The 16950-nt window shown below is 42.1% G+C and overlaps 2 protein-coding genes across 4 annotated transcripts in view; one reads left to right on the top strand and one right to left on the bottom strand.

Moving 5' to 3' along the window:
• Positions 1-3873: 3873 nt before the first annotated feature.
• Positions 3874-16950, bottom strand: part of LOC123518818 (caspase-8-like) — a 37153-nt gene continuing 24076 nt past the window's right edge. For all 3 annotated transcript variants that reach the window (XM_045279844.1, XM_045279845.1, XM_045279839.1), the window contains one exon: positions 3874-6004. The gene's annotated coding sequence lies outside the window, so the exon portion shown is untranslated. The remainder of the gene's footprint in view (positions 6005-16950) is intronic.
• LOC123518759 (diacylglycerol kinase kappa-like) lies at positions 4086-5901 on the top strand. The gene is made up of 2 exons (XM_045279761.1): positions 4086-4154; positions 5494-5901. The coding sequence occupies exons 1-2, from the start codon at positions 4086-4088 to the stop codon at positions 5899-5901; spliced, it is 477 nt and encodes a 158-aa protein (XP_045135696.1).

The following is a 16950-nucleotide window of genomic DNA, read 5'->3' on the forward strand; positions in this document are numbered from 1 at the left end:
GTCTGTTTTGTACATGTCTTAAAGCAAACGATTCTATTTCGGTTCGAAAGATGGTATTTCAGGGGTCAAAAGAGAGACTTTGGCAATGACCAAAGACTGATTGAGGCATTTTTAGGCAATTTATATGGTATAAAGAACTCGTGCTTGGCGAATTTCGTATTTGACGGTAGTTTTGCCAGACTAATTAATTCGCCAAGTGCAGGGGCTTACTGTATATTAAATTTACAATTCAGATTTGGGCTAAAAAACACTTTTGGGTAAATCAAATACCTATGAAAGGAAAAAAAATATTAAAGTAACTCATTTAGCTTTCAGTGTTGAAAACAACTGAATGACTTGAAGTTCACATAAGAAAATGTTTCCCATGGAAGAAAGTTGGTTGCGGTCATCACACAAACAAACTCGAGTACTCGTTGATGTATGTAGGTATTCCACGATCACTCTGATGCTGACCGTGGTTGTGTCTGCAGGTGGCAAGACTCCTGAAGGTGTGCGAGAGACCGCTGGTCATCCGCCCCTGTGGCCTGTATACTGTCTCCCGCTCCAATCTGCTGGCGGTGAGTGCCGGATGTGATGGTGGAGCTACCTGCCTCCTTCACAGCGTTGGTCGTGTGCACTCTATTGCCGTCTTTCACTTAGCCAAACACTACTTTAACATGTTGCCTGTCAACTATACCGTTTTAATTTGTCATTACTTCATGAGACATCAATGGACTTCTGAAATTGTGGCTTTTCGTTTATGGAGTTGATTAGTGCTACTCAGCATGGAAGAGTTCATTAGATGATGCCGGTTTTTTTTTCATCTTTCCTTCTCAGTGATACTTTCTTCATGTGTATACATCCTTGAATATGATAGCAATAAATATAGGAATAGCTTTACCCTCTATGTTCTACAGACTGTATGAATACTCTTTCTTTGTGATTTGTACAAATCAAGCTACGCTGAAACTAATGACTAATGATTTTTCCTAGTTAATGCTGTGCCTCAGATGGCCTCAGTGAGACATAATTTTTCTTGATATTTCTTATTATTTCATAATATGCACAATTTCATCGAAACTCCATTACCAGGATATGATTTTTTTTTATGGTCGAGTATAAACTTGTCGGCTTGGTCGTCTGGTTACAAGCCTTGTCCTGGCTAATGCTTGACGTCATGTGTTCATGATTCCTCTTCACGCGGCAGATCGTCTTAACAGTCTCCACCTACGCGGTGATACTGCTGCAGTTCAGTGCAGATAACCGTGCCTCTGGAACGCTGGCACCGCCTGGAAATTGCAGCTGCCCTGGTCCTGATGATGCTTCTCTACAAGTACATTGATGGAGCCGTGGCCGCTGCTTTCCTACCATGGTGGTCCTTAACTCATAGTCACTTATAGTTTTAGGTGAATAATGTGAAAATAAGTAGTCTGATCTATAGAATATGAATTAATATACTGATCTGTTAAGTAAAAAAATTGAGTGGAATGTATGATGTTACTGAATTACAATTACAAGTTCTGATCCTTCTGGAGTACACAATTGATACTGATGTTAGCAGAACACATTCAATTTCTAAGTGACTAACGTTTAGTAAGAAAAAATATCTTTAGTGGTACAAGAAAAATGGTTTTAATTTAATTTGCAGCATAAGTAATGTAATTTAATGAATGTAGTGATGTAATCTAACGAAGTTTCTGGAGAAAATGAAGTGTGCATTCTTTGATTATGAAATGAACAATAAGTAACACAGATCATGGAGGTCAGTGGTGAATCCTGCTCACCCAAAATGTCACAACTGACTGCTTTGTTTATATCTTACGTTGTTAAATGTTTGTTGGGAGGTCCACTTCTCTCAACGTTTGCCAGGTCTGTAAGCAATCGGAGATACCACGAACTGTCAAATGTTCAGTGTTCACCGGCTGGTTTAATTCAGAAGTTGGTCAGCATCGCCTCGCGATAGGACCAGTCGTCTCCAAACACTGTATTATGATGTACTGATTGATTTCTCGTGGTTTCATTCCTTTCAATATTTTTCTATTGTTGTTTTACAATGTTCTTTTGTTGATAGTTACTTGAGTTTGTACGGTTAACATAATTCTAAAAAAAGCAAAGTTAAGTCGCCTATATAGAAAGCTCTATAATTCTTAAAAACTTTGATATAGTACAAAACCTTAACACACATATCAGCTCTCTTTTACAGAGGTTAATGTTTCACAATCAAAGTGCAGAACCATTACAGTTGAATTTTCTTTGTTAAAGAAAAAGGAAAATGTTCTGCTGAAACCGAAATAAATTGAGTGTTTCTGTACTTTTATCACTATTTCCCTAAGCTGTGTCTTGCCTTAACCTGATCCATGGTATGCCTTTAGAATTAGACTTAAAAAACCCTCCTCAGGGTAGCCATTGCCCATGTGCTAACATTGACAGGTCTCCATAACTCCGAAAACATGTACGTCAGTCAGCACCGAGGACTGGTTTGTTGTTGTTTAGATGTCAAGAAACAATCTCAGTGTCTGACTTTGATATCTAAGTAATGGATAATAAACTCTTTTTGGGGCATCATGTTTCTATGGTTTCTTGTAGTCTATTAACTGAAACAAAATAATCATTCTGATTTTTTTTTTCAATCACAAAACAGAGTATTCCCCATCCCTGGAACGCAGACGCACAGTCACACACTGCATAACTTTAATAACGCATAGGAGGCTAGTGTACAAATTGAGACTACATGGGATAGGGGTAGGTTAGTTGATTGGATTAGTGAATGGCTTTCTGATAGGAAACAGAGAGTAGTATTAAATGGGGCAATGTCTGAGTGGAAGGAAGTGGTTAGTGGGGTACCCCAAGGATCAGTGCTAGGACCTCTTCTTTTCTTGGTGTACATTAACGATTTAGATATAGGAATTAGTAGCAAAGTATCAAAGTTTGCAGATGATACTAAGATAGCATGTGCAGTACAGGGTGAAAAGGACAATTACAGAATACAACGAGACCTGGACAGGCTGATAGCATGGGCAGACAGGTGGCAGATGGAGTTTAATTCTAAAAGTGTCAGGTTATGCATTTAGGTAAAGACAACACAAACTTTAACTATGAGATGGAGGGATGTTGGCTAGAGGCAGTAGAGGAAGGAAAGGATTTAGGAGTAGTGATAGACAGGACTATGAAATTTTCAAAGCAATGTTTAGAAGCAAGAAATAGGGCAAATAGGATCCTGGGTTTTATAAATAGAAATGTTAGTTATAAAAGTAAGGAAGTGGTGCGTAGCTTATATAATTCCTATGTTAGGCCCCATTTAGAGTATTGCATACAGGCCTGGTCACCCCACTATAGGCAGGATATCAACATGTTAGAAGCAGTTCAGAGAAGAGCAACTAGGATGATACCAGCATTAAAGCGCCTGGAGTATAGAGATAGATTAAAGGAATTAAACATGTTTTCATTTGAGAGGAGATGTATAAGAGGGATATGATAGAGTTATTTAAAATGTTCTCAGATACAAACTACATAGATGTGAGATCTTTCTTTACCTTAGAGGAGGAAGTAGGACTAGAAATCATGGCAGGAAGATTAGAAAGCAAGGCTGCAGGTTAGATATAAGAAAATATTTCTTTAGTCATAGGGTGGTAGACTTCTGGAATGCATTGCCAGAGACGGTTGTAAATAGCACTAGTTTGACAATGTTTAAAAACAGATTAGATAAGCACTTAAATTTATTAGATTTATAATTATGTATAGCACTGCATGATAGTTTTTATAAGAAATTTACTATAGTTAAACAAGACATGATCCCCATGTATGGGGATCACAGATTGTAGAGGAATTCGCTGCAGGACTTAGCCCTGTTAATGGGCCAAATATTTAGAATTAGTATATAATGTATTGTGTACTTGTAAGTGTATCTTTAAGTACTGATGACGAGGTCGCTGTGCGACTGATACAGGATAACCTAGATGGGCCCTGGTGGCCCTTTGTTATCCTATTATTTATGTTATGTTATGTTATGTTATCTGGACTCTGCTTTTTGTGCTAAGGACAAGAAGAGGAGGACGAGGGTGTGTCTACCTGGTGCTGGAATCGAGAAGATAAGTGCTCAGCTAGACATGTGCTTGAAAGTGGACAGGACCAAACCCATTGTTTTCCTCAGCACGGGAGGAAATGACATTTGTAAGGTAAGGAGTGAGGAGCTGCAAGGAGATTTAAGGAGACTTTGGCTAAGTTTAGAAATAAGAGTGCAACACCTGTGGTATGCAGTGTGTTGCCAAGGAGGGGACTAGGAGGTGAATGGCTGTCCAGGACTATTGCAGGGTTGCGGATCACTGTAGGAGCAATGGATGGGCGTTCATCAATAATTGGGACCTCTTGTATGGCAAAGACACCTTGTATGCCAGAGATGATGTGCATTTATCGCGCAAAGGTGTTCGTGTTTTGGCTGAAACACTTGAAAGCGAGTTAAATACACTCCAGCGTTTTTTTCGTTAGTCAGGAGAGAGAAAGGACTTTGGGGATCCATAGGGAGGAAAGAATAGTTAAATCTAGAAAAATAACCAGCTTAGTAAATGCAAAGTTTAAGTGTGTATTACACGAACTGTAGGAGTATTCTAAATAAGATATAGTTGCTTAGAGGAGCAGCTTGTGTTGAAAATTTTTATATAATTGCGTTAACAGAAACCTGGTTAGATATGTCAGGGAAGGTATTTGATCAGGTGAAAATTGATGGTTATACACTTTTTCATATGGATAGGGAAAACAGAAGAGGGGGAGGAGTGGCCTTGTATGTTAAGGACACACTACAATGTTGTATAAACAGCAGAATTAAGACAGATAACAAAACAGTCTCTATGGATAGATATCAAGGATGGGTCACAATCAGTAGTAATGGGTTTAGTGTACAGGCTACCTAATGCTTCAAACCAAGTAAACTTTTCACTATGGGAGGAAATATATGGGGCAGCCAGATACAGTAAGGTATATGTGGTAGGGGATTTCAACTATAGAAATATTGATTGCAGCTTGATGGTGGGTAACAGGAAAGCAGATTTTCTCAGGGTCATTCAGGATCATTTTTTAAAGCAGGTCATTTTAGAATCCACATGGGGAAATGATATTCTAGATTTGATTCTGGCAAACAGGGAGGAGGCATTTATGCAGATGGAGTTTGGTGCCCAGCTAGGTAACAGTGATCACAACGAAATACGGTATATGGTATTGAAATGGAATGAAACTTTTAGAAAAAAGAACAATAGGAAAGTACCTGACTTCAGGAAGGCTAATTTTGAAAGCTTAAGAGGGTACTTACAAGGAGTCGACTGGCCAGGGACAGGTAGCGAAAGTCAGATAGGATAAGGAAGGCATGAACAGGGAGGGGTGGATGAGGTGTGAAGGTGGAGGTAGGGTGAGAGAGAGGAATCGGGTCGTGGGATCTGGATTAGGACAAGGTGAGAGGAATCCAGGGCAGCTGAAGGTTGGTGGGATGTTAACCTTATCACTCTCACAGAGGCCTTCATATAGCTCAAGAGGCGTGTTGTTGCCAATGAACCTCGTCCCCAACTCTTGGGCCTGCTTGAGGGGGATGTGCCCAACAAGGTTCACCTCCTGGGTTTGACGCCTATTTCAGAGCAGGCCCCAGCTCCTGTCCCAGTCCACATGTCCCAGCTGACCCCACATGGGCAACCCCAGCATGTGCCGACAAGCTCTCAGCTCAAGCCAGTGTCTGTCCCAGCACAGCCTTCACTCCAACCAGCTCATGACCCTGCTACTGCCCCAGTCCAGGCCCTGACCCCACCAGCCTTGGCCCAGCCCCTGCCCCTGCTCATGCCTGTGCCAGGCCACTCTCCTCCGCAGTCTGCGTCCCCCTCCGAGGAGGCAGCCCTGGAATTGGTCTCTGAAGCCATGGACACAGATGTGGAGGACAAGTAGGCCGCTGGTGTTGTGTCAGCCCCTGCTGCAGGTGTTGTGGCTTCGCAGGATGAGACACATTGTCTCCCTCCTGCTGTTTCGCTGGCTGCCCAGTTTACAACGCCTGAGGAGATGCAGGCTTGTTTCAACATAGTGCTTAAGAGGATGGAGGACAATGAGTGTCTGCTTGAGAGAATAATAGAGGCACATGGCCTGCTGCTGCCTGGTCCCGGTGGTGAAGGTGGTGGTAAACCATTGAGCTAGGACCACTGGTGCCAGATGTGTGGCAGGCTGCACTCCACCTCCTGGCTGACTGACACCTAACAAGTATTAATTGGTCCCATGCTTAGGGGAAGGCAGGCATGCCCCGACCTCCTCCCTCGCTGTGTAAATTTTACTACAACAATAAAATTATCAATCTCTCTCTCTCTCTCTCTCTCTCTCTCTCTCTCTCTCTCTCTCTCTCTCTCTCTCTCTCTCTCTCTCTCTCTCACTGACGCACCTTTAAAACTATGTACCTTGTATAATTGTATACACATACTGTCTAAAAATGTTATATAAAGGAAACTTTTCAACACACACACAAAAAAGGAAAAAGTAGATACTGATACTACCAGTATTTTAGGAAACACCAGTACATCAGTATTATGCTTTCATATCGAACCGAGCCAAATTGGTATGTTTCAGAACATTGGTAGGGACAGAGAGAAAATAATATTAATTGTGTGCTACATGACTGTTGAAAGCGCAGAAGCGAGAGCTGCTAATGAAAGAAAATATAGGATTGTTGAAAGGCTGGTACAAGAGAATAAGAATGAAAGAGTAATTGTGATGGGGGACATGAATGGTCATATAGGAGTATTTGGTGAGGAAGTAAATGGGAATGGACAATTGCTATTAGAGTTTGTGGAGATGAATGAGCTTGAGATTTTGAATGTGACCATGGCAGAGTGTAGAGTGACATGGTGTGGAAAGGAAAGTGAATCTGTCATTGACTACATGGTGGTTAACGACAAAGCAAGGGAATGAGTGAAAGGCATGTGGGTGGATGAGGAGAGAAAGATTGATGTAGCTAGTGACCATAATGTTATGGTATTGGAGTATGAGTGTGTGAAGGAGAAGGTGAAAGTGACTACACAGGAGAAGGGAAGGTGGAAAGTTATAGAGGCAGACTGGGATGGTTTTAGAGAAGCAATAGAGAAGATGGAATGGAAGACTGGTGAGAATGGGCCACAGACAGAGAGAGGAGTGGTGGAGTGTAATAGGGGTTTAGTTAGGAAACTAACCATAGCTGCAGAGGAGAGTATTGGTAGGACAGAACCAAGAGGTAAAGGGAGGAAAAGGAAAAGGAAGAGGTGGTGGAACAAAGAGACAGACAGGGCGAGGAAGGAAAGAAGGCAACTGAATAGGAGATGTAGGAGCCTTAGAAGGTACAGACAGAACAGTGAGGTAGAGAGAATAGAGTATGATAGAATGTGGGAAGAGTATAGGAGTGTACCGAGTAGCAGTACTGGAGTGGGATTATTATCCACTATTGGGTATGTATTTAGTCCAAATCCTCATCTTCCCTTTCATATGTGTAGCTAGGAATTCTTATATAGGGAGTCCCTGTAGGGGGAGAAGGGAGATGACGTATGGCTGCGTGCGCAGTCATCATGGCTGCCACCTTATAAGGTGAGGAGCGTGGTGGCTTCACCCTCAGAACATCACCCTGCTCTCGTCTCGAGGTACACTCTCCAACATTCTCCAGGAAGAGCTGAAATATGCCACGTGGTCTGATAAGAGCAACTCATGAGATAATCACTATGTTTACAGCACCGTTCCTGTGGAACCTTCTGCCACTTCCAGCCCAACAGGCCCAACCAGGCAGTGAGACAGAGAGAGAGAGAAGCAGGACGCCGCGAGGGACGGGCCGCCATTTTTACCTCTCGGGACGCCACCACACGCACCCTCACGCCCTCTCATCTACAGCTGAGTTACCCACGGTTTCCCCCCCACCATAGGTCTCCCATCTTATAGGTAGGCTAGGTAGGAAGTTACATGACTGTGATGAGTTGTTATTGAATTAAAGGGTCTATTCTGTTAAGCTTGGTGTGTTCATCCTTCCCCCCTTGGATTCGTTACATCTTTCTTTTCTCCCCTTACTCAGCCTAAGCTTCACTTAGGCCCAGTACAAGAGACTGAGCCTCATGAAGGTTCAGTATAGGAGTAAGCAGCAAGAGGTGAAGGCATTAATCAGGAGGGCCAGAGGGAATGAGGAGAGGAAAATTATTGAGGAACTTAGGAGAAAGGGTGAAGAAGGAGGTAGGGAATGGTATAAATTTATTTGAGGAGAGGAAGGTAATAAAGTAGACCATGTAGAAGAGTTAGTAGTGAATGGAAGGAGAATTAGGGAAAGGGAGGAAATGATTAGAGAGATAGAAGAGTACTGGAAAGCTATTGGAGGAGTGAATGAGCCAGCTAGGAACTTAGGAAACATCACCCTAGGTAGGAAAATAGAGGAAGGAATGAATGAAGAGATCAGTATGGATGACACTGAGAGGTATGTAAAGAAACTAAAGAGAGGTAAGGCTCCGGGTATCGATGGGATTCTGAATGAATTTTATAGAGAGGGTGGTCGAGGAGTGATTGAGGGGCTGCATGAGTTGTTTTTGGAAGGATTTGGAGGGATGAAAGAATGCCTGCAACCTGGAATGAAAGTAAAATGACACATATATAAAGGAGGTAGTAAAAGTAGGAAGGAAATTAGGAACTATAGACCAATAGCAGTGTGTGATTCAGTGTGTAAGATATTCTGTGGTGTGTTGAATGAAAGACTGAGTGAAGTGATAGAAAGAAATAGGGTAATGGGTGAGGAACAGAATGGGTTTAGGAAGGATAGAAGAGGTGAGGATAACATGTATGTAGTAAATGAAGTGATAGGGAGAGCGAGAAAGGACGGTAGGAAGAAGTATTTAGCTTTTCTAGACATAGAGAAGGCCTATGATAGAGTAGATAGGAGAATGCTGTGCAAGGTATTAGAAAAGTTGGGGTGAGTGAGAAGATAGTGAGAATCATTAGGAGTATGTATGAGAATACAAGAGCGGTGTTTAGTATGGGGGATCTGGTGACTGGATGGGTGAGTAATGAGAGAGGAGTGAGACAAGGCTGTGTTCTTTCCCCTTTACTATTTGGCCTATATGTGGAGGAGATGGCAGCGAGAGTGAGGCGAACAGGATTAGGAGTGAAAGTGGGGAATGATGTGCTGAGCATTCTCCTGTATGCAGATGATGTGGTGGTCCTTAGTGAGCACCATGCAGAGCTGCAGGAAATGCTGAATGCTGTGAGTGAGTATGGAAGGGATTTTGACGTTAGATTCAGCAGGGAGAAGAGTAAAGTATTAGTAGTAAATGGGGATGCATTAGACAGGAACAGGACATGGATGCTGGGTGGGAGGAAATAGGAAGAACAAAGGAGTACAAGTATCTGGGTATTTGGGTGGATGAAAGAGGGTGTGAAAGGACCAAGCAGGAAAGAATAGCACGGACTAACCAATGGGTGGGGAGGCTAGGTAGTGTAGCACGGTGCAGGGCAAATAAGTATGAGGTAGTTAGAGGACTATGGAAGGGAGTAGCTATCCCCAGCATCATGTATGGTTTAGAAACAACAGTGTGGACTAGGAAAGACCTGAATAGGCTAGAGGTTCTGCAGAACATGACAGGCAGGATAGCGTTAGGTGCCAACAGGTATGTGGCAGTGGAGGCGATCAGAGGAGATATGGGATGGAGTACATTTAGGAAAGGTTAGCTAAGGCAGTGTTGAGGTATAGGGTTAGACTGCAGAGGATGGATGGGAGTAAATGGGCAAAAAAGGTGTACGAATGGAACGTGTATGGACAGTGGGCACAGGAGTCGTTTAATATAGAAATTTGGGTGGGTGAAATAGGAATGCTTGTTAGAAGAGCCATAGGACATGGAAGTGTAGATGCGAGTAAGAGAGAAATCAATAGGCGTGTGGAAGAGAAAGGAAAAGCAGAGTGGAGGAGGGGGATGAGTGAGAAGACAACGCTAGAATGGTATCGGAGAAAGGACCGGCCTAGGTGTGAAAGTTTTTATGATGGGAGCCGGGGGAACTGCTGTTCAGAGCCAGGACCAAGTCCCTGGAGGTGAACAGCAGGGTGTATAGGTGGAAGAATGGAGGAAGCAAGGTGTGTGAGGTATGCGAGAGGGGTGTGGATGAGACAGTAGAACATTTGATGCTGGAGTGTGAGGGGTATGGGTGTGCAAGAGACAGGATGTTAGGTGTAGTGACAGAAGAGATAGGAGTAGAAGCATGTAGTGAGATGAGAGAGAGGAATGCTAGGGAATGGATGGAGTACCTGCTGGGGCTGTGTGTTGAGAGACAGGTAAATGATTGAGGGTGTGAAAGATTTCTTAGAGAGTGCCTGGAGGGAACGTATGAGAGTGATTGAAAGGCAGGGACCCCTCAGGGACAGGGATAGGGATGGGGAACAGGTGTGAATGTGATGAATGATGAGGGAGGGGAGAGAGAGGGAAAGCTTTAATGCTTCAGACTTCCTGCCCCGCTCTTCCATTTCCAGGTGTGTATGGGAGAACGCTGATCCAAAGGCTACACCGACAGCAAGTGCTGGGTGACTCCCAACTCAAGCTCAAGCTCAAGCTCAAGGTAATATCGATACCTAGTTTTTTGTCGATAAAGCACATCCCTATGTACCATCCTACCCTAGTCATAGCAACCGACATCTATCAGTATCAAACCTGTCTGATCCACACAGTTCTAATAAAAATCAATTCTAGTTCCCTAGTCATTCATACAAAGTAAAAACAAAAAGTTTATTTACAAAAGCTAATAGAAACTATAGAAAACAATAAAAAATGTTAGGTATAAGAAATTAAACCAGAAACTAAAAGAAAAAAAGAGGGAAGTGACATAGATATTAAATTATGGAACTACAGTTAAATGAATGAATGTTTCTTGACTATTAGGACTAGGCATAGATATATGAATACAAAGTGATTCAACAAATCTCCATTCAGATAATGTTTTAGCTTCATACAAAATTTTGAAATCCTGTTCCCAATAGGCATGTGCCAATTTGCGACTGATATTTAACATACGTAGAGTTTACAACTCACAATTAGGGCCTAGCAACTGCAGAATGCAGTCACAAAACAAGACCAACATGTTGGTCTTGCTAGTTGATTTGTGAATTTAATTATATTGTGGTCTCCAAGGCGACTCTAGTGGGTGAGACCACGCTAATGAACTGTTGACGTCACGAGCAAGCAGGATTGTAGCAGATTGTGTTCTTAACAATGGGGTTGGCCGAAATATCTGCGCTGTCAGAAATTGCACAGCCCTGAGAGGTGGTACACCTACCCCTGCAGGAGATGAAATTTTATTGTCAAATCAAACCTATTCTTAATATAGGAATTCCTGAATCTCACAGGATTCTGTGGCCTCTCTTTTACTCTCTCCTCCTCTCACCTCCTTAAAGCTTCATTTCTTCTATTATTAATGTCTATAGCATCTATGATACGATCATAAAAAGAACTCCTCTGTAATGCACAGGCCACATCTGACAGTTTTTTCAGGACAGCAGTTTTGACTGGTGCCGCACGCTACTGGCTAGTGACTCTTGCTGTACAAACTTGAGGGTAATTCAGTCCCAGACAGTGAGGGGTAAGAAGGAGACAGACCGGCCACTGAACAGGCCCCAGATATAGGGAAGATGTTAGAGTTGAGGGAAAAAGAACACATCTGGGATCCCAGAAATTAATTATACTGCAAAAAATTTTAAAAAACCTTGCGCAAATTGTCGTTTAATGAAATAGGTGCCACTCTGTAAGAACTGTTTCCCTCAATGCAGGGTGTTGTTGGAGGTGAGGATAGAAGACTTGTCAGGATTTAATTTGATCAAAATTGTGCATAGTCTTCTTAAGATAAACAATTTTCTTATGAGAAATGTAGGCTAATTTAGAGTGTGACAGACACTCCCACAGTCCAGATATACAAGGTCTTCCATCCACGCATCCACAGTCACGTGTCTATAACTCATGTGGGCCCCGGGTTGGTGTGATGCAAGGAATATACAGAGAGGAAGTTGTGGTGTGGGTTAAAGTTTGGAGGACAGCGACTGTACTGCCATCTGTTAGAAGCGAGTACTTTCATAGAAAACGTTTTCAAGAGTAACTTAAGATTTCTCCCATGATTCCTCCCCATCCCCTATTTTTCCCTGCATTTTCTCGTGGTTATGAACTTATAAGGCAAATAAATATATATATATATATATATATATATATATATATATATATATATATATATATATATATATATATATATATATATATATTTAGTGTGCATTTTCTGTCCGCCTCCGCCTGGGCCATACCATACTCCTCAGTTGCACTGCCTACGTCTGTCTCCTGACCCCTTCTGCCCTTAGTGTAGGACTACCCCTGAGGCCATGGAACATTTCCTGCTTCAATGCCCACGCTTCCACTCTCAACATACTGCACTACGCTCCCGCTCCCGGCTCTCCGCCCTGGCCATCACAACACTGGACATGCCCACCCACCCTCCTGGCGGCCTCAGGCGTCCACTCCTCTTGGTAACCTGCTGTCCTTCACCTTACTTGTGCCTTCCTGAGGAAGACTGGCCAGCTACCATGCCTGTGATACCCACACAGGAGTACCCCAAGGCTCATAAGGATCCATAGATCTTCGTGGCCACTTTTGGATCCTTATGAGCCCTGGGGTAGTCCTGTAAAAATATCACAGGCGTGGTAGCTGGCTGGTCTCCATCAAGAAGGCGCAAGTAAGGCGAAGGACAGCAGGTTGCCAGGAGGGGCAGACGCCTGAGGCCGCCAGGAGTGTGGACAGGTCGAGTGTTGTGATGGCCAGGGTGGAGAGCCGAGAGCGTAGTGCAGTATGTTGAGAGTGGAAGCGTAGGCATTGAAGCAGAAAATGTTCTATGGCCTCAGGGGTAGTCCTACACCAAGGGCAGAAGTGGTCACGAGACAGACATAGCCGGTGCAAGTGAGCACTGAGCGTGGTGTGGCCCAGGCAGAGGTGGGCGATGGCTGATGTGCCTTGCGCTCCTTCCCGTGACTGACTGACTGTTTGAATCTTGTAACAGTGCTCATCCTCCCCCGCTGATGGACCCCCAATCCCTCACCCCCTTACAACCTGTGACCCGAATGCCATCTGTTAGAAGCTAAGCTCCCTAATCACTTCCTCCAGCCCGCTCATTGAACCCATATATCCATATAGAATCCTTGGTGTGATGCAGGGGCCCAGCTAGCCAGTCAGACCCTGACCTCTGCCTGTGTCACAGGCACCCAAGCAACCATGTGCCAAGCCATAATCTGACCTTGCCTTCTTGAGACCAATTTTTATTTTCTCTTTATAATGCCCAATACTTGTGCTGTGCATTGCTGCCATAATACAAAAAGAAAGACAAAATGATATCTACTCGTACATTGCACTTTTCCATACACTCATCTAACTCATCCAAAATTAGCTCAAAGTAGATATTTTGGTTCTTAGGAAAAAACACTAATTTTCCAATACCATAGTAAGAAAAACAACCCCACACCATCAAAGAATCTGGGTGTGTGTTGTGTAGCATGGATCATAGCAGTTACTACCGGATCTGTGGCAACTTCTAGATTTGACTTATTCTCCCTCACACAGGCACAAATAACTAAGATTTGGGCCTTATTAATTAGTTTTCTAGGTTCCATAATAGGTAGTAACAGGGCAGAATGGTAAGCTCACGCATCCACAAAAAGTGGCCGTGACAGGGGGGAGTGAAAGAAGATTCAAATTCAAGTACACGAACCACAGGCGAACATTGACTGGGGCTCATGTGGCATATATGCGCGGCTGAGACCAAGATAAGCCAACCGGATGGAAGACCTTGTATATCTGGACTGTGGGCACTCCTTCTACTTAGCCAGGGACGTATCCACAGGCATTAAGTTTCTTTTCTGTTGACTTCTGGTACACCAAAAGAGCAACCACAGCTTCAGCATCGTCAGTGGAGGAAGACATCTTGGCGGGTAGCTACTAGCTGTTTTTTTTACATTCATGTCCCGCCAAGGTGCCAACTAATCGATACTTTCCAGGCGCTATGTCTGACACTTTCTGACTAGAAGGGATGAGTTGGAAACTCTACGTACGTATTATATCAGTCGCAAATTGGTATGTGTGAACCCGCCTTCAAAGCATGATTTAACTCTCTTGAATGGTTTCTTATGACAGAGAAACCTGGATTTGAGATCTGTTTGCCTGACTGTCCTGAAGGAGATAGATACCCTTGTGCTCTCACATCCATAATTTTAAGTTTCTGCTTGTTGAACCGATATACCGTTTTACAACTGGGACAACAAAATTTGTAGACTATGTTTGAGCTCAAAGGATCGAATAGCCTATTCTTCTGTCTAAACAAAGAACCGATAGTATTTGTATTAACAAAAATAAATCTAAAGGTTAAATCTAGAGCATATTTACATAACAAAGTTGTTAATACTTTCCTAACCTGATAGCTGATATGATCTTGGAAAGGTAGTTTAAGATATGTGACAAGCTTACGCTGAGTTCTCTTATCCTTATTGCTAAATTCATTGCATATAAACTGTTTCACATGCTTCTCAAATAATGCTAGTGGATATCCATTTGATGTAAAATATTCTTTTAGTCTATTAATCTCTTTGTCAAAACTGATCTAAGTACTACATATACAAAAGGCCTTATATAAAAAAGTTTTAATAAAGGAACAAAAGATGTAAAATTAAGTCCTAAGCCAGTAAAAGATTTTTCCTGTATACATGTGTGACTGGACTATAGTTACTCTTTTTAACTAACACATCTTAAAAAAGATAAACAATTGCTTTCTTCCAACTCTTAGTGTAAAGTTAATATTCCTATTTTATGAATTAAAAACTGCTGATTTTTTTGTGTGTGATTTATCTTTGAAAATAAAAAAATAAATAAAAAATAAAAAAAAACTCATCTGCATACCTTTTATAAACACTAGATTTAAATACTTTTGGGCAATTATTTAGCCAGATTCATTAACAAATAGAAAGCAATTTGCAAAGGTAGGACTGAGGGGGTACCCCATTGCCACCCCATCAACTTATCATTAAAAATAAATACTGATTCTTTTACAGCAAAGTCCAATAATTATCTGAATTGCAAAACAGTAAGATTATGAAGTAAGGAATTTTTGCATTTCTCTATGCAGATGTTAATGACCTCTGTTAAGGGTATATTAGTAAAAAGTGATTTGATGTCAAAACTGGCCACATAAAAGGTTAGCGGTAATTCAAGTTAATAATTTCTTTAATTCTCTACCTGCTGCTGTAGTGCTGGGGACACTTAGTATTAAGTTATTAATTATTAACTTATATGTAACTACAACGCACATGGGATATTACAGGCATACGTACAGATAGAGACAGAACGGAAGCCTGACAGTCTAATGAGAGAGAGAGAGAGAGAGAGAGAGAGAGAGAGAGAGAGAGAGAGAGAGTTGTCAAGGTGTGAATGAAAAATATTAAATTCAATTGCTACGTAATTAGAAATTTAACACGAATTTCTCACTCCAAGCGGCAGAGGGAGAACTGAGCTGTTCTTTCATCCGAGCAAGTAAAATTAAAGTAGCTTTATATAAAACATAGTGCTTATACACATTTATCATTAAATTACTTATACAGTACCATCTCCATCTTCATCTGAGCAGATAGCGACGACTCTCTCTCTCTCTCTCTCTCTCTCTCTCATATCCTGTGTGTGTGTTTTCTTAGGCAATGTTTTTAGTAGAATTAGGAAAACTGTGATGTTATTGTGTTGGCTGTGGTGTTGAAAGAAAAAAGGGAAGGGGGGAAGTGGCACCACTCGGTACATATCTCCTATAAACTGTGTATTGCTGCCCCAAAGACAAGTTAAGTGAGTTTTCTTGAGAAGACAAGACACTATAAAGAGATTGAGCCATGCGTGTTGGTGCAAGAACCAAGCAGGTGAAAGAGTAAAGTGTAATGAGGTTGTGTGAAGTAGAGGATAATACTATATAATTATTTTCTAGTAGTATTTTCTTTTTCTTTTATGTAAGAAGGAAAACTGCCAAGGGCAAAAACATTATATCAGAAAAAAAAAGTCCACGGGAATTGCATTCTCCCTAAAAGATATGAAAGACTTAGTCAAAAGAGAGGAACAAATGGCTTGACACACCTCTCTTAAAAGAAGTTAAGTTGTAGGAAGATAGAATTACAGAAGCAGGTAGGGAGTTCCAGAGTTTACCACCGTGTTACAGTGGAGCCATGCATGCTTTGGGGTCCGAGGGGTCTCCAAGTGCACGGGTTCAAATCCTGTCTACGGTCCGAGTGTAGGTTGGCCTTCCTCACTCAGGGCAACAGTTTCCTAGTGGGTGGGCTTTGCCAAAAAAGTACCCCCTTTAGCCCATAAATTCCCATGAAAAGCCCACATGATTAAAAAAAAAAAAAAAAAAAAAATATGAATAATTGAGAGTACTGGTTAAGTCTTGTATTAGAGGGTTGGACAGAACAGGGATGAGAGGAAGAAAGCCTTGGCCTGCAAAGCTGCAGAAGGAGGGGAGGCATGCAATTATCAAGATCTGTAGAGCAGTTAGCATGAAAATAGCGATAAAAGATAAAGAGATGCAACCTTTTGGCAGTGAGAAAGAGGCTGAAGACAGTCAGTCAGAGGACAGGAGTTGATGAGATGAAAAGCTTTTGATTCCACCCTATCTAATAAAGCTGTATGAGTGGAATCCCCCCAAACATGCGAAGAGTACTCCATACAAGGACGGATAAGGCCCTTGTACAGTTAGCAGTTGAAGGGGTGACAAAAACTTGCAGAGATGCTGCAGAAGGCCTAACTTCATAGAAGTTGTTTTACCAAAAGATGAGATGTGAAGTTTCCAGTTAAGATTATAAGTAAAGGACAGACCAAGGATATTTAGTATGGGAGAGGGAGAAAACCGAGTGTCATTGAAGACAAGGGGATAGTTGTCTGGAAGGTTGTGTCAAGTTGATAGATGGAGGAA

The sequence above is a fragment of the Portunus trituberculatus genome, chromosome 44, assembly GCF_017591435.1.
Source record: "Portunus trituberculatus isolate SZX2019 chromosome 44, ASM1759143v1, whole genome shotgun sequence".
Classification (NCBI taxonomy): Eukaryota; Metazoa; Arthropoda; class Malacostraca; order Decapoda; family Portunidae; genus Portunus; species Portunus trituberculatus.

What these genes read in the sequence shown, in the direction of transcription:
- LOC123518759 (XM_045279761.1), top strand. Translation starts at nt 4,086, where the DNA reads ATGTGCTTGAAAGTGGACAGGACCAAACCCATTGTTTTCCTCAGCACG. An exon ending in GAGGAAATGACATTTGTAAG is followed by an intron (nt 4,155 to 5,493) that starts GTAAGGAGTGAG and finishes GCCTTCATATAG; the next exon opens with CTCAAGAGGCGTGTTGTTGC.